The sequence below is a fragment of the Bombina bombina genome, chromosome 6, assembly GCF_027579735.1.
Source record: "Bombina bombina isolate aBomBom1 chromosome 6, aBomBom1.pri, whole genome shotgun sequence".
In the NCBI taxonomy this organism is placed as follows: domain Eukaryota; kingdom Metazoa; phylum Chordata; class Amphibia; order Anura; family Bombinatoridae; genus Bombina; species Bombina bombina.
In genome coordinates, this window is record NC_069504.1 from 987628860 (window position 1) to 987650426 (window position 21567).

Here is a 21567-nt window from a genome sequence, read left to right on the forward strand (position 1 = left end):
TAATTCCCCCTCAAAAATGTCTGAATTAATAGGTTCATACTCACAACAGCAAACTTCCTGTTCAAAGCCATCTGCTCAGCGAGGACCGATTGATTATGAAATAAATGAGGCTGCATATGACTCCACATATGTGGGAACCACCAGAATTGCTTCACATAGGACAACAAAATGTCATCTCCTTCATCCTCTGCATCTGTGCCTGACTCAATGATAATGATATTAAAAGATGAGTTTGTTCCCTGCATTAAACTAGAAATACACAATCTGCAATTTCATTTCAAAACTATTTCTAATTTCTAAACAGCTGCTCTGTTTATACCAATCAAATCTCTTTATGGTCTAACAATAATTTTTAAAATACTAATATCTGCAGACTTTTTAGAATGACCTGAAGATTGTGATACAATAATCAGATTTATTTTTTAAACAGAAAAACTACAGTGTTTTAAAAGGAACTAGGGATGGGGGAATGTTTTGAAACATTCGAAAATTGAAACAACATTCTAACATTCGTTTAATGTAATAGTATTTCTAACGCTCTCTTTAAATGTAATATTTGAATGATACAATATTCAAAATAGAAACATTTGAATTGATATATTTGTATCTATTATGTATCAATTTACTAAATTCCCTACCTGTAAGAATATTATGTATGCTTATAAGATACAAAGTATAATATACATAATATAATATACTTTATCACTACCACACGAACTATTGAACTTCTGAATAGTATTTGTTAAATCAAATGTTACATTAGACATTTTGAATATGAATATTCGATTTCATTATAAAATTTTTAAAATGAAAGTAACATTCGATTACAACATTTTAATGGATTTTCTGATCAACATTCGAATGTCCAAAACGAATGTCAACAGGACTATTCGTTCTACCAAACGATTTACACTTTCAGCACATTCGCCCATCCCTAAAAGAAACCAAATAAAACTGTTAGATTTACCTGTATGGAAAAACTTTCCAGAGAAGCCGAGGTTGAAAGTGAAGTTGGGGATATGAGATCGTAATTCATTTTGTGTGTCATAAAGTGCCTAAAAAAATTAAAATTAAAAAATATTTATTTTTATATATAATTTTATATGGTACATACAACATAGCCACCATAAACATCTAATTACACTCACCTTCACATCTTCCACTTTCATCCGAGTTCCTTCCTTTCCAACAAAGATATCATCAATATCCACTAGCACATACCGGTTTAGAGGCAAAGATAATCTTTTGCCAGTTAAGAATGAGACTGCATCCACAAAGACTAGCTTGTGCAGCCAAAAGTTTAAATTATTTCCAAAGAGAACTCTTTGTATTCCATCATGTAGTCCCAGGTCCTGAACAACAGTAGTGTGAAGAGCTGCGTCTACGCTCAAGTGAGGTATAGTCTCTGCTGACTTTGTCTTGGCTAGGAGAACAGGTTCATAAGTGGAATGATTGGACTGGAAGACGGTCCAGTCCTCACCAGGCAGATCCCCTTTTTCTACCTGGTTGGGTCGAGTAATGTACAAGAGTGGGGATTTCGGATTGATACTGCAGTCTTTAAGTCCCAAATTTGAGTGAAGGTAGAGTGGGAAACCTTTAAGCTGAGCACTCAGTAGACTGTTCTCATTAGCCTGTTATATAGAGAGAGAAAAGTGCTTAAAGTATGCTTTATGCCAGTGCTTAACAAATGTGTTTAAAGATTAGGAGCCAGTAAGAATATTTAGGAGCCAGGCATATTTTTAGGAGCCAGACAGTTGGATTTGTATATAGACATATGGAGACTAACCAAAAAGTTAGGAGCCAGGGGTAAAATTCTAGGAGCCAGTGGCTACCAGGCTCCTGGGTTTGTCAAGCAGCCCTGATTTATGCCATTATGGATACAAAAGTAAATGTATAATGATTGCAAGATTAAAGTTTATAAAAAGGATCCTAAAATTGAGAATATGAATTAAACAGTTCTAGAAAGTGCTTCCTAAACGGCAAGCGGCAACTGCACCGATGAGGTACTAGAGTGAGCGCACTCTGTATTGCAAATGGGAGGAGGCAGTGGAGTAGTGCTACACTTAAAGGGATATGAAACCCAATTTTTCTCTTTCATTATTCAGATAGAGCATGCAATTTTAAACAATTTTCTCATTTACTTATATTCATTATTTTTATTGAAACCCAATTTTTTTGCTCTATCTGAATCAAAAAGTTAGGTTTCATGTCCCTTTAGGGATAGGAAAGTCAAAATTAAACTTGCATGATTCAGATAGAGCATGTAATTTCTCCAACATTGGTGTGTCCGGTCCACAGCGTCATCCTTACTTGTGGGATATTCTCTTCCCCAACAGGAAATGGCAAAGAGTCCCAGCAAAGCTGGTCACATGATCCCTCCTAGGCTCCGCCCACCCCAGTCATTCTCTTTGCCGTTGCACAGGCAACATCTCCACGGAGATGGTTAAGAGTTTTTTGTAGTTTTATTCTTCTATCAAGTGTTTGTTATTTTAAAATAGTGCTGGTATGTACTATTTACTCTGAAACAGAAAAGGATGAAGATTTCTGTTTGTAAGAGGAAGATGATTTTTAGCAGACAGTAACTAAAATCGATTGCTGTTTCCACACAGGACTGTTGAGATGAAGTAACTTCAGTTGGGGGAAACAGTTAGCAGTCTTTTCTGATTAAGGTATGACTAGCCATATTTCTAACAAGACCATGTAATGCTGGAAGGCTCTCATTTCCCCTCATGGGGACCGGTAAGCCATTTTCTTAGTTAAACATAAAAGAATAAAGGGCTTCAAAAAGGGCTTAAAAACTGGTAGACATTTTTCTTGGCTAAAACAATTGCTTTACTAGGCATATTATGCAGATTCTAACTAATTATTGGTATTATAATCTTGGGGAACGTTTAGAAAAACGGCAGGCACTGTGTTGGACACCTTTTTCAGATGGGGGCCTTTCTAGTTATAGACAGAGCCTCATTCTGGGACTGTATAGGGGTTAAATGTAAAAACGGCTCCGGTTCAGTTAATTTAAGGGTTAAAGCTCTGAAATTTGGTGTGCAATACTTTTAATGCTTTAAGACACTGTGGTGAAATTTTGGTGAATTTTGAACAATTCCTTCATACTTTTTCACATATTCAGTAATAAAGTGTTTTCAGTTTGAAATTTAAAGTGACAGTAACGGTTTTATTTTAAAACGTTTTTTGTGCTTTGTTGACAAGTTTAAGCCTGTTTAACATGTCTGTACCATCAGATAAGCTATGTTCTATATGTATGAAAGCCAATGTGTCTCCCCATTTAAATTTATGTGATAATTGTGCCATAGTGTCCAAACAAAGTAAGGACAGTAATGCAACAGATAATGATATTGCCCAAGATGATTCCTCAAATGAGGGGAGTAAACATGATACTACATCATCCCCTACTGTGTCTACACCAGTTATGCCCACACAGGAGGCCCCTAGTACATCTAGTGTGCCAATACTTATTACCATGCAACAATTAACGGCTGTAATGGATAACTCCATAGCAAATCTTTTATCCAAAATGCCTACTTATCAGAGAAAGCGCGATTGCTCTGTTTTAAACACTGAAGAGCAAGAGGACGCTGATGATAACTGTTCTGACATACCCTCACACCAATCTCAAGGGGCCATGAGGGAGGTTTTGTCTGATGGAGAAATTTCAGATTCAGGAAAAATTTCTCATCAAGCTGAACCTGATGTTGTGACATTTAAATTTAAATTAGAACATCTCCGCGCACTGCTTAAGGAGGTGTTATCTACTCTGGATGATTGTGACAATTTGGTCATTCCAGAGAAATTATGTAAGATGGACAAGTTCCTAGAGGTTCCGGTGCCCCCCGACGCTTTTCCTATACCCAAGCGGGTGGCGGACATAGTAAATAAAGAGTGGGAAAGGCCCGGCATACCTTTTGTTCCCCCCCCCCTATATTTAAGAAATTATTTCCTATAGTCGACCCCAGAAAGGACTTATGGCAGACAGTCCCCAAGGTAGAGGGGGCGGTTTCTACTCTAAACAAACGCACTACTATTCCTATCGAAGATAGTTGTGCTTTCAAAGATCCTATGGATAAGAAATTAGAGGGTTTGCTTAAAAAGATTTTTGTACAGCAAGGTTACCTTCTACAACCAATTTCATGCATTGTTCCTGTCACTACGGCAGCGTGTTTCTGGTTCGAGGAACTAGAAAAATCGCTCAGTAAAGAATCTTCGTATGAGGAGGTTATGGACAGAGTTCAAGCACTTAAATTGGCTAACTCTTTTGTTTTAGATGCCGCTTTGCAATTAGCTAGATTAGCGGCGAAAAATTCAGGGTTTGCTGTCGTGGCGCGCAGAGTGCTTTGGCTAAAGTCTTGGTCAGCGGATGTGTCTTCCAAGACAAAATTGCTGAACATTCCTTTCAAAGGTAAAACATTATTTGGACCTGATTTGAAAGAGATTATTTCAGACATCACTGGGGGAAAGGGCTACGCCCTCCCACAGGATAGGTCTTTTAAGGCTAATAATAAGCCTAATTTTCGTCCCTTTTGCAGAAACGGACCAGTCTCTAATTCTGTATCCTCTAAGCAAGAGGGTAATACTTCACAACCCAAACCAGCCTGGAAACCAATGCAAGGCTGGAACAAGGGTAAGCAGGCCAAGAAGCCTACCACTGCTACCAAAACAGCATGAAGGGATAGCCCCCGATCCGGGACCGGATCTAGTGGGGGGCAGACGTTCTCTCTTTGCTCAGGCTTGGGCAAGAGATGTTCAGGATCCTTGGGCGCTAGAAATAGTTTCTCAAGGTTATCTCCTGGAATTCAAGGAACTACCCCCAAGGGGAAGGTTCCACAGGTCTCAATTATCTTCAAACCAAATAAAGAGACAGGCATTCTTACATTGTGTAGAAGACCTGTTAAAGATGGGAGTGATACATCCAGTTCCAATAAGAGAACAAGGAATGGGATTTTATTCCAATCTGTTCATATAGTTCCCAAAAAAGAGGGAACATTCAGACCAATTTTGGATCTAAAGATCCTAAACAAATTTCTCAGGGTACCATCGTTCAAAATGGAAACTATTCGAACGATCCTACCTACTATCCAGGAAAATCAATTTATGACTACCGTGGATTTAAAGGATGCGTACCTACATATTCCTATCCACTAGGAACATCATCAGTTCCTAAGGTTCGCTTTTCTGGACAAGCATTACCAGTTTATGGCACTTCCATTTGGATTAGCCACTGCTCCAAGGATTTTCACAAAGGTACTAGGGTCCCTTCTAGCGGTTCTAAGACCAAGGGGCATTGCAGTAGTACCTTACTTGGACGACATCCTGATTCAAGCGTCGTCCCTGTCAAAAGCAAAGGCTCATACGGACATCGTCCTAGCCTTTCTCAGATCTCACGGATGGAAGGTGAACAAAGAAAAAAGTTCTCTGTCCCCGTCAACAAGAGTTCCCTTCTTGGGAACAATAATAGATTCCTTAGAAATGAGGATTTTTCTGACAGAGGTCAGAAAATCAAAACTTCTAAGCTCTTGTCAAGTACTTCATTCTGTTCCTCGTCCTTCCATAGCGCAGTGCATGGAAGTAATAGGATTGATGGTTGCAACAATGGACATAGTTCCTTTTGCACAAATTCATCTAAGACCATTACAACTGTGCATGCTCAGACAGTGGAATGGGGATTATACAGACTTGTCTCCGACGATTCAAGTAGATCAAAAGACCAGAGATTCACTCCGTTGGTGGCTGACCCTGGACAATCTGTCACAGGGAATGAGCTTCCGCAGACCAGAGTGGGTCATTGTCACGACCGACGCCAGCCTAGTGGGCTGGGGCGCGGTCTGGGAATCCCTGAAAGCTCAGGGTCTATGGTCTCGGGAAGAGTCTCTTCTCCCGATAAACATTCTGGAACTGAGAGCGATATTCAATGCTCTCAGAGCTTGGCCTCAACTAGCAAAGGCCAAATTCATAAGGTTTCAGTCAGACAACATGACGACCGTTGCATATATCAATCATCAGGGGGGAACAAGGACTTCCCTGGCGATGAAAGAAGTGACCAAGATAATTCAATGGGCGGAGGATCACTCCTGCCACTTGTCTGCGATCCACATCCCAGGAGTGGAAAAATTGGGAAGCGGATTTTCTGAGTCGTCAGACATTCCATCCGGGGGAGTGGGAACTCCATCCGGAAATCTTTGCCCAAATAACTCAATTATGGGGCATTCCAGACATGGATCTGATGGCGTCTCGTCAGAACTTCAAGGTTCCTTGCTACGGGTCCAGATCCAGGGATCCCAAGGCGACCCTAGTAGATGCACTAGTAGCACCTTGGACCTTCAACCTACCTTATGTATTCCCACTGTTTCCTCTCATCCCCAGGCTGGTAGCCAGGATCAATCAGGAGAGGGCCTCGGTGATCTTGATAGCTCCTGCGTGGCCACGCAGGACTTGGTATGCAGACCTGGTGAATATGTCATCGGCTCCACCATGGAAGCTACCTTTGAGACAGGACCTTCTTGTTCAGGGTCCATTCGAACATCCGAATCTGGTTTCCCTCCAACTGACGGCTTGGAGATTGAACGCTTGATTTTATCAAAGCGTGGGTTTTCAGATTCTGTAATAGATACTCTGATTCAGGCTAGAAAGCCTGTAACTAGAAAAATTTACCATAAAATATGGAAAAAATATATCTGTTGGTGTGAATCTAAAGGATTCCCATGGAACAAGATAAAAATTCCTAAGATTCTATCCTTTCTACAAGAAGGTTTGGAGAAAGGATTATCTGCAAGTTCTCTGAAGGGACAGATCTCTGCTTTATCTGTTTTACTTCACAAAAGACTGGCAGCTGTGCCAGATGTTCAAGCATTTGTTCAGGCTCTGGTTAGGATCAAGCCTGTTTACAGACCTTTGACTCCTCCCTGGAGTCTAAATCTAGTTCTTTCAGTTCTTCAAGGGGTTCCGTTTGAACCCTTACATTCCGTAGATATTAAGTTATTATCTTGGAAAGTTTTGTTTTTGGTTGCAATTTCTTCTGCTAGAAGAGTTTCAGAGTTATCTGCTCTGCAGTGTTCTCCGCCCTATCTGGTGTTCCATGCAGATAAGGTGGTTTTGCGTACTAAGCCTGGTTTTCTTCCGAAAGTTGTTTCCAACAAAAATATTAACCAGGAGATAGTTGTACCTTCTTTGTGTCCGAATCCAGTTTCAAAGAAGGAACGTTTGTTACACAATTTGGACGTAGTCCGTGCTCTAAAATTCTATTTAGAGGCTACTAAAGATTTCAGACAAACATCTTCCTTGTTTGTTGTTTATTCTGGTAAAAGGAGAGGTCAAAAAGCGACTTCTACCTCTCTTTCCTTTTGGCTTAAAAGCATTATCCGATTGGCTTATGAGACTGCCGGACGGCAGCCTCCTGAAAGAATCACAGCTCACTCCACTAGGGCTGTGGCTTCCACATGGGCCTTCAAGAACGAGGCTTCTGTTGACCAGATATGTAAGGTAGCGACTTGGTCTTCACTGCACACTTTTGCCAAATTTTACAAATTTGATACTTTTGCTTCTTCGGAGGCTATTTTTGGGAGAAAGGTTTTGCAAGCCGTGGTGCCTTCCATTTAGGTGACCTGATTTGCTCCCTCCCTTCATCCGTGTCCTAAAGCTTTGGTATTGGTTCCCACAAGTAAGGATGACGCCGTGGACCGGGCACACCAATGTTGGAGAAAACAGAATTTATGCTTACCTGATAAATTAATTTCTCCAACGGTGTGTCCGGTCCACGGCCCCCCCCGGGTTTTTTAATCAGGTCTGATGAATTATTTTCTCTAACTACAGTCACCACGGTATCATATGGTTTCTCCTATATATATTTCCTCCTGTCCGTCGGTCGAATGACTGGGGTGGGCGGAGCCTAGGAGGGATCATGTGACCAGCTTTGCTGGGACTCTTTGCCATTTCCTGTTGGGGAAGAGAATATCCCACAAGTAAGGATGACGCCGTGGACCGGACACACCGTTGGAGAAATTAATTTATCAGGTAAGCATAAATTCTGTTTTTAAGACACTTTTAAATTCACTTCTATTTTCAAATGTGCTTCATTCTCTTGTATCCGTTGTTGAAAAAGAATACACACATATCCTACACTAGTGAGAGCTAGTTGCTGATTGGTGCCTGCACACATTTGCCTCTAGTGATTGGTTAACTAGATGTGTTTCAGCTAGCTGCCAGTAGTGCAATGCTGTTCCGCCAGCAAAGGAAAACAAGATAATGAAGCAAATTTGATAATATACGTAAATTGAAAAGTTGTTTAAAATGGTATGTTCCATCCAAATCATGAAAGAAAAACTTGAGGTTCCCTGTCCCTTTAAGAAAATACCAATTTATACTTTTATACTGATAAAACAGTTTCTTCACATGAAGTAGAAACATATCACTACAGGCAAATGTAGTATGTAAAAGCACTTCCCAGAAGTCCAAGTCAGTTCACACATAGGACATGCAAAAAGGGAATCAGGGCCGCCTCGTACAAACAATAAAATCCAATTTTATTATATCCATATAAAAGAATACATGTGCCAACAATACACAGGAGAACACAGGCAACACATAGCCATGCAAGAACGGATTTGTAAAAATGGCACCAGCACAAATAAAACAGGTTAGCTTTATATGGTTCCGCTTTGAATGTTGCCGCCAGCGCTACAGAATTTTGTGATGCTATACAAATAAATGATGATAATAATAATAATAATCATAATGTTAAAAGGACATGAATCCCAGAATACTTCTTTCATGACTCAGACAAAGCAGACAATTTGAAACAGCTTTCCAATAAACTTCTTTTATCAAAGTTGCTTCATTCTTGTAGTATCTTTTGGTCAAGGAGCAGCAACGCACTACTGGGAGTTATCTGAACACATTGGGTGAAACAATGACAAGAGGCATATGTATGCAGCCACCAATCAGCTGCTAGCTCCAAGCTCCTTAGTCTACTTTTAACAAAGGATACCAAGATAACAAAGCAAGTTAGATATTAGAAGTAAATTGGAAAGTTGTTTAAAATCGCATGCTCTATCTGAATCTCAAAAAATACATTTGGTTTTCATGTCCTTTTAAAGACAAGGGTGGGAAAACCTATTCTTAGATTCCTTGGTACTGACCCACAAGTATTGATATGGTTAAAAAAGATTGTAAATGGACCAGATTTATACGCACCAATACGTCAATTTCTTGTTTAGCTCTGAAGAAGCACAGCCTTAATTAACTTTTTACCAAATGCTCCTTGTGCTGACGCAAACACATTGAACTGGTAGAATATAGTAAAAGGATAGGAAGTAGACTGCACGGCTGCCTTACAGAACGGTTCCATTTATGTGAATTTCCAAGAATTTCCCTTAGTCATTCATCACAATGGGTAAGACCAAGGAACATAGCTGTGATGTGCAGCAAAAGGTTGTTAAACTTCACAAAATGGGAAGTGGCTATAAGAAAATAGCAAAATCATTGAAAATGGCCATTTCCACCATCAGGACAATAATTAAGAAGTTTCATTTAACTGGAATTGTTATGAAGCAACCTCAAAGAGGATATGTATCTATATTGTCTCAATGCACTGTGAAGAGGATGGTCTGAGTGGCCAAAATATCTCCAAGGATCAAAGCTGGAGAATTGCAGAATTTAGTTGCATCTTGGGGGTCAGAAAGTCTCCAAAACTACAATCTGACGTAACCTATATCACCACAAGATGTTTGGAATGGTTTCAAGAAAAAAGCCTCTACACTCATCCAAAAACAAACTCTAGCGTCTTCAGTTTGCCAGACACAACTGTAGCTTCAAATGGGAGATTGGGTTCTATGGTCAGATGAAACCAAAATAGAGCTTTTTGGCAATAAACACCAAAGGTGGTTTTGGCACACAGAGAGAGGTAGCCATATGGAAAAGTACGAAAAAATCCAAGTCTCCAGCGAATCAAAGTGACCTTTATTTTAATTCTGTGGAGGATCCAAATAGCAATGTTCGGGTTCAAAACTAACCCTTATTCATGCTTAAACATTGACATACTGTCATACTGTTTAAATAACTTACAAAAGGTGCCAAATACATAGTGCTGATGTACCACCTAGTGGTTAAACATGTATCACATTTCAATATTCAAATAAATACTTTAGTGTCTAGTTGCTGATTGGTGGCTTCATATGTATACTGATGGTCATTGGCTCACCCATGGGTTCAGTTAGAAACCAGTAGTGAATTGCTGCTCCTTCAACAAATAATACCAAGCGAAAGAAACAAATTAGATAATAGAGGTAAATTAGAAAGTTGTTTAAATTAGTATTCTCGATCTGAATCATGAAATAAAAAATGTGGGTTTCATGTCCCTTTAATATACGTTTTACCTCTGTGATTACCTTGTATCTAAGCATCTGCAAACTGCCACCTTATTTCAGTTCTTTTGACAGACTTGCATTTTAGCCAATCAGTGTCCTCTCATAATTAACTCCACGGGCGTGAGCACAATGTTATCTTTATGGCACACATGAATTAACGTCCTCTAGCTGTGAAGAAACTGTCAACTGCATTCAGATAAGAGGTGGCCTTTAAGGGCTTAGAAATTACAATATGAGCCTACTTATGTTTAACTTTCAACTAAGGATAACAAGAGAACAAAGCAAATTTGATGAAAAAAAGTATATTGAAAAGTTGTTTAAAATTACATGCGCTATCTGAATCATTAACATTTAATTTTGACTTTACTATCCCTTTAAGTGGCTTTTTGTGTGTTAATATATCAGAACACTTTTGTTGCAAACCTATTCTGTTGGACCACAAAGAACCCTTCTCTCACTACCTTATCAAAACCTCAGTGCCCCCCATTAGTAGTTCTCTTTTGTTGTTGTTGTTTTATACACTGTTACGGTACGGTTGGGGTCCGTTTGTAAACACTTAGGGTACAACTGCTGTGGTTGTACCCTTAATGGATCATAACAACACCTTAAGGAGCTAATATGTACCATTTAGGGGTAAATAAGGTACAAATATGTTTCCAACTGTCAAAGGGTCCAGGTCTGTACCATTTAATCCCCCAAAAAAGGTATGATCACTTTTGTGACTAAAAAATTGAAGGGGAAGGGTGGTTCAAGGCTGCCAAACCTTGCAAGTCCATATAATTTATGCACCTCAATTATTCAATGAACACATAATTGACAGTCGCCAAAAATGAATTCAACATACATGTTGTACAGCAAAATAATTAATGTTCAATGGTTAGTAGTAATATGCAAAAAGTGGGCAAGGCAACAAAAAATACTTAACAACCCATATCTTCAATGATACTGTGTTGCTGGTTCTAAATAGCTCACAAGCACTTAACATTTTAATGCATTTAAACATAAAGCAAATTACAATGAAAATTTTTAGTTTTAAACTCTATAAAATAAACAAGAGCTGTTTAAGAACCAGTTTTTAAAAAAATAAAATACAATTGTAACCGTTCCCCAGTCACATACATGGACATTGTGTAACACACCATAGCGCCATCTATTGGTTGAAAGTTCCTTGACATATGTAACACAGCTCCATCTCCAAAATGTGTACTGGGGAAATAGACTCATTTGCATATATTTTGCATAGCGTGACAATTCAATGTATGGTTGTGAGTTTTATCGTTTATCCCTCCCCTGAATTCCTCTTCCTTTCGTTAGAGTTATATTTTATTACTATGTTGTTTTCTATATATTTATGTTTTATGTGGCGTGTCACCTTAAGTTAAATAGGGTGTTGTTAGAGTCTAGTACAGAATGTAATAAAACATTTAAAGTAACTCCTTTTGGAACTGGTAGTTTAGCCTGGTTCTTTCAGGAATTCCAGTTGTAGTTTCACTATACTTATTTAAACTTTATTGTGGATATTGTAATATTGTCTAATCAAGAACACAGTTGGTAAATGCATATTTGATGATTATAAAATATGATGGGACAGCATTTTTAATATTCTGTGTTGAGTACAAATTTGTCATCATGAGGTACAAAGGGCTTGTCAATGGGGCAGTACCCTGAAAAGGCCAAATTCGCACCATTTTTAAGGGTACATTATTATACCATAGCATTGAGGTCCACTCTAGTCACCAAAGGTACATATTTGCCTTTGAAAGGTACAATCTGCAAGGGTACCAATATGTTCCCATGTTAAAGGGTACAGTGGGTGTCCCTTTGAGGGTACTGCCCCAGGACAAGCTGTTGTACCTCTAAAGGTACAATTTTTGCACATTTTTTCTGACAGTGTAGTTCCACAGCAGACCAGCATTACTTAATTTAACATATTACAGTTTACTACATTTAAAAAAAAAACATTTTATTATTAAACAAATTGTGTGTGTAGGAGAGGGGCAATTTTTTTTAACTAAGAGATAGACACCTATAAAATGCTACAAGGCACCATTTTTTCTTTCATGGTTTAGATAGAGCAAACAACTTTAAACAACCTTCCCATTTATTTCTATTATGTTTCATTAAAGGACCAGTAAATACAGTAGATTTGCATAATCAACAAATACAAATGAATGATAAAAAGACAATGCAATAGCACTTAGTCTGAACTTCAAATGAGCAGCAGATTTTTTTTTCTGACAAATTTCAGTTATGTCTATTTCCACTCCTCAGTTATGTCTATGTCTACTCCTCTTGTATCATGTGACAGCCATCAGCCAATCACAAATGCACATATGTATATTCTGTAAATTCATGCACATGCTCAGTAGGAGCTGGTGACTCAAAAAGTGTAAATGTAAAAAGACTGTGCACTTTTGGCTAAAAGAAGTACATTTTAAAGTTGTTTAAAATTACTGCTTTATCTAAATCATTAAAGTTTAATGGGTGCAGCAATGCACTACTGGGAGCTAGCTGAAAATATCTAGTGAGCGAATGACAACAAACAAATGTGTATAAGTACAGTAGGATATGTACATATTCTTTTTCAACAAAGGATAGCAAGAGAATAAGTACATTTGAAAATATAAGTGGATTTAAAAGTATCATAAAATAACATGCTTTGTCTGAATCATGCAAGTTTAATATTTACTTCCCTATCTCTTTAAAAGGACAGTAAAGTCACAATTAGACATTCATGAGTTAATCCGGACGTACAATTTTAAACTGCTTTCCAATTTACTTCTATTATTTAATTTGTTTCCTTCTCTTGTAATCCTTTGCTGAAAGGTTTATCTAGATAAGCTCAGGAGCAGCAAAGAACCTAGGCTCTAGCTGCTGATTGGTGGCTGCATATATAAACTGATTGTCATTGGCTCACCCATGTGTTCAGTTAGAAACCAGTAGTGCATTGCTGCTCCTTCAACAAATGATACCAAGAGAATAAAGCAAATTTGATTATAGAAGTAAACTGTAAAGTTATTTAAAATTATATGTTCTACCTAAATTATGAAGGAAATGTTTTGGGTTTGGTTTAATGTCCCTTTAATTAAGATGCTGAATGGTAAGTACACTCTCGCTCACAAACAGGCAGCCTTGTGACGTGTGAGATTGTGTGAGTGGGTTGCAGTAAAATACAGGGGCTGTGCAGATTTCTGAAGAAGCTAGACAGGGAGTGAATACATTCATATTATACTTAAAGGGACATTTCTAGTCAAAATTTAAATGCACGTAGATTCATTGCATCTTTGCATAGAAATATTTTTGCAATATAAATGTATTGGCAAAAATGCTTCTAGTAAAAGTTATCACTGTTTTAGTGTTAACATTTTTCTCTGCACGTGCATGTGAAGCATAGCTAGATATTGTCACTGCACCCACATTTTAAATAATGCAGCTGCTTAGATAATCAGTGGGGCTTGTATCATGTCAGCAATTAACAGATGGTACAAGCACCTTAGGCTCTCTAAACAAGTGCTGTGTTTAAAATGCTGGTGCATGGTGCATACTTAAATACACTTTTGAAACAGCTATAGCTTTTATTAGAAGCATTTTTCCTATTGCATGTATATTAAAATAATGCTTCTGTTCCATACCCAAATGCACCCATGTGGTTTCCAATTTTGGCTGAAATATCCCTTTAAAAGGACACGTGACGCACTAATCTTCTAATCCACTCATAATGTATTGCGTTAGATTTTTTTTGCCTATTTTAAGAAAAGAACTTACCCTTTTCTTGAACTTGGACAACAGAACTCAGGAAAATAGGTAAAATTTTATTTTAAACATGCAAAAACCTAATACGCACAGGTTCTGGCATACAGCACAGCATTACAGAAAGTGGTTTAGAAATCCTGCAAGTCACATTTATACACCACTTCCATTTGTTTTTAGAAACCATTATGTAAAATCTGCTACATGTAGACGTACTAGGCAATACGTTGGAAACTCTAGGGAAACAATCGTGATTTGTTTCATTTGACTCTGCATGAAATGCTTAAATTAGGCTTGTAGCTTTCTGTAACATTTGCTTTTTATGGTGAAGTCACAAATATCCTATTTTAAAGAAATAAAATAAAATACAAAGAGTTGTCCACAAAAGACCAGTTGTTCTGCAGTCTGGACGTGAGTAAGGGGAAGGTTTTCAATAGAATAATGTCAGCTGAAAAAGAGTCATCCAATAAGATCCCTGTTACAAGAACAATGCTCCATTTACAACTCTGTCAGAGGATTAAGGCCACTAAAATGCCTAAATACCTTGTGTATTGGTGGCTGTGAAAGAAAGTTATTGTGAAAGGCTTTAAAAAAGTAAAATCCCTCAAAAACTGCATTGCAGCTTGAGAAGTTTTATTTTACAATGAGTGTGAGACCCAAGTGCTATTAAGCAGGGGTTGAGATTTTGTTTTGTTTTTAAATTCAGGAGCCAGCAAGAGTAATGAAGAGCCAAATACATACAAAAACATCAGGAAACCAAGGTTAAATAATAGGAGATGTGGCTTCTTAAGACTGACAAACAATGTGGTGTAAAACCGTTTAAAGGACCAGTAAACACAATAGATTTGCATGATAAAAAGACAATACAATAGCACTTACTCTGAACTTCTAGAGTACTATATTTTTTTTGACAAATTTCAGTTATGTCTATTTCCACTCCTCCTGTATCATGTGACAGCCATCAGCCAATCACAAATGCATATAAGTATATTCTGTGAATTCTTGCACATGCTCAGTAGGAGCTGGTGACTCAAAACGTGTAAATATAAAGACTGTGCACATTTTGTTAATGGAAGTAAATTGGAAAGTTGTTTATAATTGCATCCTCTGATTCATGAAAAATGTATTTTGACTTAAGTGTCCCTTTAAATTTAAATAGAAAGTCACACGGCAGCATCACTTGTGTACTCCCTATTACTGTTTATTGACTAACAGGTATGTCCTACTAATTATCTCATACTTTCTGCTAATACTCATGTTTAAATGCTGCTCTTTCAAATCAATAATAGATACATTTTGAGTATAGATATTATGTTACCTCTTCATGGGAATATACCATCTAATCAGTAATGCCCAGATATAACATGATCTACTTATTTAGTAAAGTTTGCTGAGCTGCTTATTTAGTAAAGTTTGCTGAGCTACTTATTTAGTAAAGTTTGCTGAGCTGCTTATTTAGTAAAGTTTGCTGAGCTACTTATTTAGTAAAGTTTGCTGATCTACTTATTTAGTAACGTTTGCTGATCTACTTATTTAGTAAAGTTTGCTGATCTACTTATTTAGTAAAGTTTGCTGATCTACTTATTTAGTAAACTTTGCTGAGCTACTTATTTAGTAAAGTTTGCTGAGCTACTTATTTAGTAAACTTTGCTGAGCTACTTATTTAGTAAAGTTTGCTGAGCTACTTATTTAGTAAAGTTTGCTGATCTACTTATTTAGTAAAGTTTGCTGAGCTACTTATTTAGTAAAGTTTGCTGATCTACTTATTTAGTAAAGCTTGCTGATCTACTTATTTAGTAAAGTTTGCTGATCTACTTATTTAGTAAAGTTTGCTGAGCTACTTATTTAGTAAAGTTTGCTGATCTACTTATTTAGTAAAGTTTGCTGATCTACTTATTTAGTAAAGTTTGCTGAGCTACTTATTTAGTAAAGTTTGCTGAGCTACTTATTTAGTAAAGTTTTCTGAGCTACTTATTTAGTAAAGTTTGCTGAGCTACTTATTTAGTAAAGTTTGCTGAGCTACTTATTTAGTAAAGTTTGCTGAGCTACTTATTTAGTAAAGTTTGCTGATCTAATTATTTAGTAAAGTTTGCTGAGCTACTTATTTAGTAAAGTTTGCTGAGCTACTTATTTAGTAAAGTTTGCTGAGCTACTTATTTAGTAAAGTTTGCTGAGCTACTAATTTAGTAAAGTTTGCTGAGCTACTTATTTAGTAAAGTTTGCTGAGCTACTTATTTAGTAAAGTTTGCTGCGCTACTTATTTAGTAAAGTTTGCTGCACTACTTATTTAGTAAAGTTTGCTGAGCTACTTATTTAGTAAAGTTTGCTGAGTTACTTATTTAGTAAAGTTTGCTGAGCTACTTATTTAGTAAAGTTTGCAGAGTTAATTATTTAGTAAAGTTTGCTGATCTACTTATTTAGTAAAGTTTGCTGAGCTACTTATTTAGTAACGTTTGCTGAGTTACTTATTTAGTAAAGTTTGCTGATCTACTTATTTAGTAAAGTTTGCTGAGCTACTTATTTAATGAAGTCTGCTGATCTACTTATTTAGTGAAGTTTGCTGATCTACTTATTTAGTAAAGTTTACTGATCTACTTATTTAGTAAAGTTTGCTGATCTACTTATTTAGTGAGGTTTTCTGAGCTACTTATTTAGTGAGGTTTTCTGAGCTACTTATTTAGTAAAGTTTGCTGAGCTACTTATTTCGTAAAGTTTGCTGAGCTACTTATTTCGTAAAGTTTGCTGAGCTACTTATTTCGTAAAGTTTGCTGAGCTACTTATTTCGTAAAGTTTGCTGATCTACTTGTTTAGTAAAGTTTGCTGATCTACTTATTTAGTAAAGTTTTCTGAGCTACTTATTTAGTAAAGTTTACTTATCTACTTATTTAGTAAAGTTTGCTGAGTTACTTATTTAGTAAAGTTTGCTGATCTACTTATTTAGTAAAGTTTGCTGATCTACTTATTTAGTAAAGTTTGCTGAGCTACTTATTTCGTAAAGTTTGCTGAGCTACTTATTTAGTAAAGTTTGCTGATCTACTTATTTAGTAAAGTTTGCTGATCTACTTATTTAGTAAAGTTTGCTGATCTACTTATTTAGTAAAGTTTGCTGATCTACTTATTTAGTAAAGTTTGCTGATCTACTTATTTAGTAAAGTTTCAGTGTGAGTTGTACCACATTTACACCATATTATTATTTGTATGAGGAGAATCTAGTGATCTATCTATATGTATAGGAGTGCTACTTGTAGGACACATTTTACTTTTTTTGGTACACCTGTACTAGAGCAAAGAGAAAAAATAGAGCATTTTGCTCTGCCAAGAGAACTTGTTCTACAGTAAAATTCTTTAAAGAGACAAGAAACACATTTTTTTTCTTTCATGATTCAGACAGAGCATGCGAATTTTAACAACTTTCTAATTTACTTCTATTATCAAATGTTCTTCATTCTCTTTTGGTGAAAAAGAGGGATGTAAGCTCAGAAGTGTGCAAATGTCTAGAGTACTATATGGCAGCAATTTTGCAAGAATGTAATCCATTTACAAGAGCACTAGGGGGCAGCACTACTTTCTACCATGCAGTGCTCCATAAACCTACCTATGTAGCTCTACAACAAAGAATATCATGGGAACTATGCAAATTTAATAATAGAAGTAAATTTGAAACATTTTAAAAATTGTATGCTCTGTCTAATTCACAAAACAAAAAATTTGAGATTCATATCCCATTAAGATAAAATATTTACATTATGCAGATAAAAAGTCAAAACTTTGAGTCATCTCACCTTGAAGAAACCAATGATTCCCACTCCATACTCCACACAGTATTTATCTAGCAATTCTCGGTTCCATGCATCAAGGTTAACATATTTCAGGATATTTTCATACACAATTAGTGCAAAACGTCCCCGGTCTTTATCTGTGAGAGTAGGCATATCGCCCTTCCCTGGAGCAATCTCTGTCCGATATTTAAAACGACTTGATTCCAAGATGGCCACAATCTCCTGCCCAAGCTGGGAGTAGAGGCTTTCCACAAAGACAAGCACAAGAGGATCAGTACGGGAGGAGTCCACAGGCCTTAAAGGCTTCACAGGTAGCAGACGAGAGGGGCTTATTTTGAGGTCATCACAGTCTAGGGACTGAGCCTCATTTCCTGATGGTTCCAGTCCCCTTTTCCAGCCATAAAGGTAATAAGCTGAGATGAAGACACTCAGAAGACAGAAGGCAAAAAGAAGCAGCAGCACCAGTTGTGGGCTTAATGGCCTCCCGAACCTGCGTGGCTTCAGGGACACGCTCATGGTCCTACTACCTTCCTAAGAAGAGTAGCACAAGGTCACACAAACACGTGCCCACACTTCTTGACTATGCTTTGAGTACCCTTAACTCAGCCTGTTCATGTCACCATGGCACGTCCATCCAAAATCCAATTTCAGTATGAAACAGGTGTGACGGCTCAGTCGATGAAGTGGTTCTCCGGCAGTGTGGGGGAGAAGAGCTGCCGGAGGAGGGAGTCTTAGATGTAAATAGCTATTGAGCATCCTTTGTGGGATCAAGACTGCAACGGATTTTGATTCTGTATGTGAATTTCACTAGCTGCAAATAAAAGAAAGAGATAGTTAACTATAACAGCATTTCTCTGATTATTACAACATCATATGCAGCAACATAACATTGTAATATACTGCATAAGTACAAATCAAATGCATACAGAAGACTATGCATATTCATCCATAATAAAAAAACAAAAACAAATTTCCACCTCATAGAACCAAGCATGATTTATTTACCATATTTTAAATAATCTCTTAAAAGGACACGTATGAAATGGTAATATAAAAATGTTTCACAATGTGTAGTTTAAAAAAAAAAAAAAAAGAAGTCTGCAATATACAGTTTTATCCCCTTTCCTGAAATTAAACTGTGAAAATTGTGGGCATTCCAATTTCACTGAATTTCTAAAAACTAATTTGCATCATGTTAGGACCAATGTTTACCCTTATTTAATCTCTTCTGCCGAGGAAATTTTGGGACAGATGCAAAAGAGGCAAACAAGAAAAAGTATCCAAACGCTGAACTGTGCAAACAACGGCTGGGGGAAAACCCTGTTAGATAATTACTTTAACGGTCGTATTCCACAGTCATTGTTTGCACAATTCAAGATTTTAAAACTTTATTGCTTAATTTATGTCTGTAATTATCCTCAGGAAAGTAGAAAATGAAGAGGAAAGCTTGGCTTTAACATGGCGGCGGTGCCCATTACTTTATATAAACACTTGCGTCCTTTATAAAATCTAAAACATTACACTTATTTCTGCAATATTTAAGCAACTAACAATTTTAAAATTACATCTGCATGTTATTTTCAGGCTAATCCTTGTACTGAATACATAATATCTAGTATTTATTTATCGTTTAAAATATCCCTGAATCCCAAAACGTAACCACAAACCCTCTTTATTTTTAAACAAAAAAAGGTACTTGTGTTATTCCAATGTGGTGTCTTAAATTTGATTCTTTAGATATAATTACCATATAAACTTCATAAAAATACCAATATAGACATGTTTACTCATGCCTTTCAATACATAATAATATCAGAAAACAAACAAGGGAATTATAGTTATGTGACAACACTACCAGATCATTTTACTTTATTCTTGCCTTGTAGATATACAATGTGACTTTAAAAATTGTCATGAAACCATTTCTTTTATAGTAGGGCCTATAAGCACCTAACATTGTTTTTAAAAATAGTAACTAAGTACAACCATAAAATGTAAATAACTGATAAATTAATGCAAATGTATTGGCAGACAGGCATAAAAGTAATTGTGATATTATTTGGTGCCATAGTGTGTGAACCCAAATGTCACCTAATCCTCGTATTTCATTTTCTTTGATGTTTTTTCATCTTTGTAAATGGACACAAAACTGCATCCTACACTTATCCATGGGTTAACAAATGTATATGAAATGTAACTTTTCCGGGGCTGTGTCTTGTTTTACTTACTGAGTACAGAGGAATAATCTTATTGCAGAAGCACTTCCTCATTATTTAGCCTATTGGGTTCTTACACAGCAACTATTCTCAACTCCAACAGCACCCTAGGGGACATGTCCTTGAAAGACACAGGTGACCACTATAAAAAGGCAATTACCTGAAAACTAGTTACTAGAGAGATGATAGCAAGAGGAAGGGGCTTCTTTAATGGAGCTTTCATCTCCCGAATTGTACAATCTAAAAGGGACAAGTGACCCCTCATTTGAAAGACAGGAGGAACCTTTTCATATGATCACTTTTCTTCTTAGGATGTGCTCTTCATAGTGTTCATCCGTTCCACTGGACATCAGAGAGGTTATGGAGAAGATGGCCTACTATAATACAGCACCCTTCTCCACCACTGCTTAATGTAGAGGAGCACCCTCATTCAGGTGATCACATTGCAATGTTTAATATTTGCACTACTATGCACCAAACAGCATTTAAATCATGGGGAAGAGAGGCTTATTTAGAGACCCTATACCCCTTATGAACCAAACAGAGGCGTGAGACCTACCGGAAGTATTTATTTAAGGACACTGGAAACTCCAAAAGGAGTGCCTAACTCCTAAAGAAAGGATACTACACGTACATGTTTTTCTTATCAAGAGATTGTCTACTGAAAAATTTGGGGTTTTATGTCACTTTAAAAGTGAATTACAGGCATTTGTTTAGTTATGTCGATACAGTTCTTTAAAGGGAATGTATGCTTTCTTTATTTGTCTCTTTTCTGAGACAAAAAATCCTCTTGTGCAAGTGAAACACACTAAGATCTGTACAAATCCAGATCTTAGTATTTTTCACTTGCATAAGAGAATATTCGGCTCCGAAAAGAGACAAATACAGAATTCAGCCTCCTACTTCCGCATTCGGCAGTGAACGAAACACACACATATACACATACATACACTTTTTAGCTAAAAAAAAAAAAAAAAAAAAGTATTCGAAATATTAAATGTAGTTATTTATTCTGCTTTACTTACATTACTGAATATACATTCTATCCTTGAGATGTGTTTGCATTCCAAGCTATCATGATCATTTCCTGCTTTCACATTGCCCAGTTTCCACATGAATCAAACCTGCCTAGTGACAAGCACTATCTAGGTCATATTCCCTCTGGGGAGAAGCCTGCAGCATCTAGCTGTGTCGTGCACCTTGACAGGTGTTCCCCAGCTATTTCATTTTTCACTGCAGAGTGGACAAACTGACTCCAAAACACCTAGAAGCATTTCTGGAGCACCCAAAGGTCCAAGGACAGTCATAAATAAGAAACCCTAATGCCGCCCTGCAGCTTTTTGTTACTATAATTACAAAATTAGTATTCAAGCTACAATCTTGTATGCATCTTAATCCTGCCCTTCAGTGTCTAGCTCTCCTAACAAACAAAAAATATATCCCACACAG

The 21567-nt window shown here is 37.0% G+C and overlaps 1 protein-coding gene across 3 annotated transcripts in view; it reads right to left on the bottom strand.

Moving 5' to 3' along the window:
- The window catches only part of NDST1 (N-deacetylase and N-sulfotransferase 1), a 217734-nt gene that overhangs the window by 102904 nt on the left and 93263 nt on the right, over positions 1-21567 (bottom strand). For all 3 annotated transcript variants that reach the window (XM_053718660.1, XM_053718662.1, XM_053718661.1), the window contains exons 2-5: positions 17906-18713; positions 1149-1631; positions 968-1055; positions 45-199 (exon numbers count right to left, since the gene is read on the bottom strand). In XM_053718660.1, the coding sequence (XP_053574635.1) occupies positions 45-199; positions 968-1055; positions 1149-1631; positions 17906-18418 (1239 nt within the window). In that variant the 5' untranslated portion in view covers positions 18419-18713. The remainder of the gene's footprint in view (positions 1-44; positions 200-967; positions 1056-1148; positions 1632-17905; positions 18714-21567) is intronic.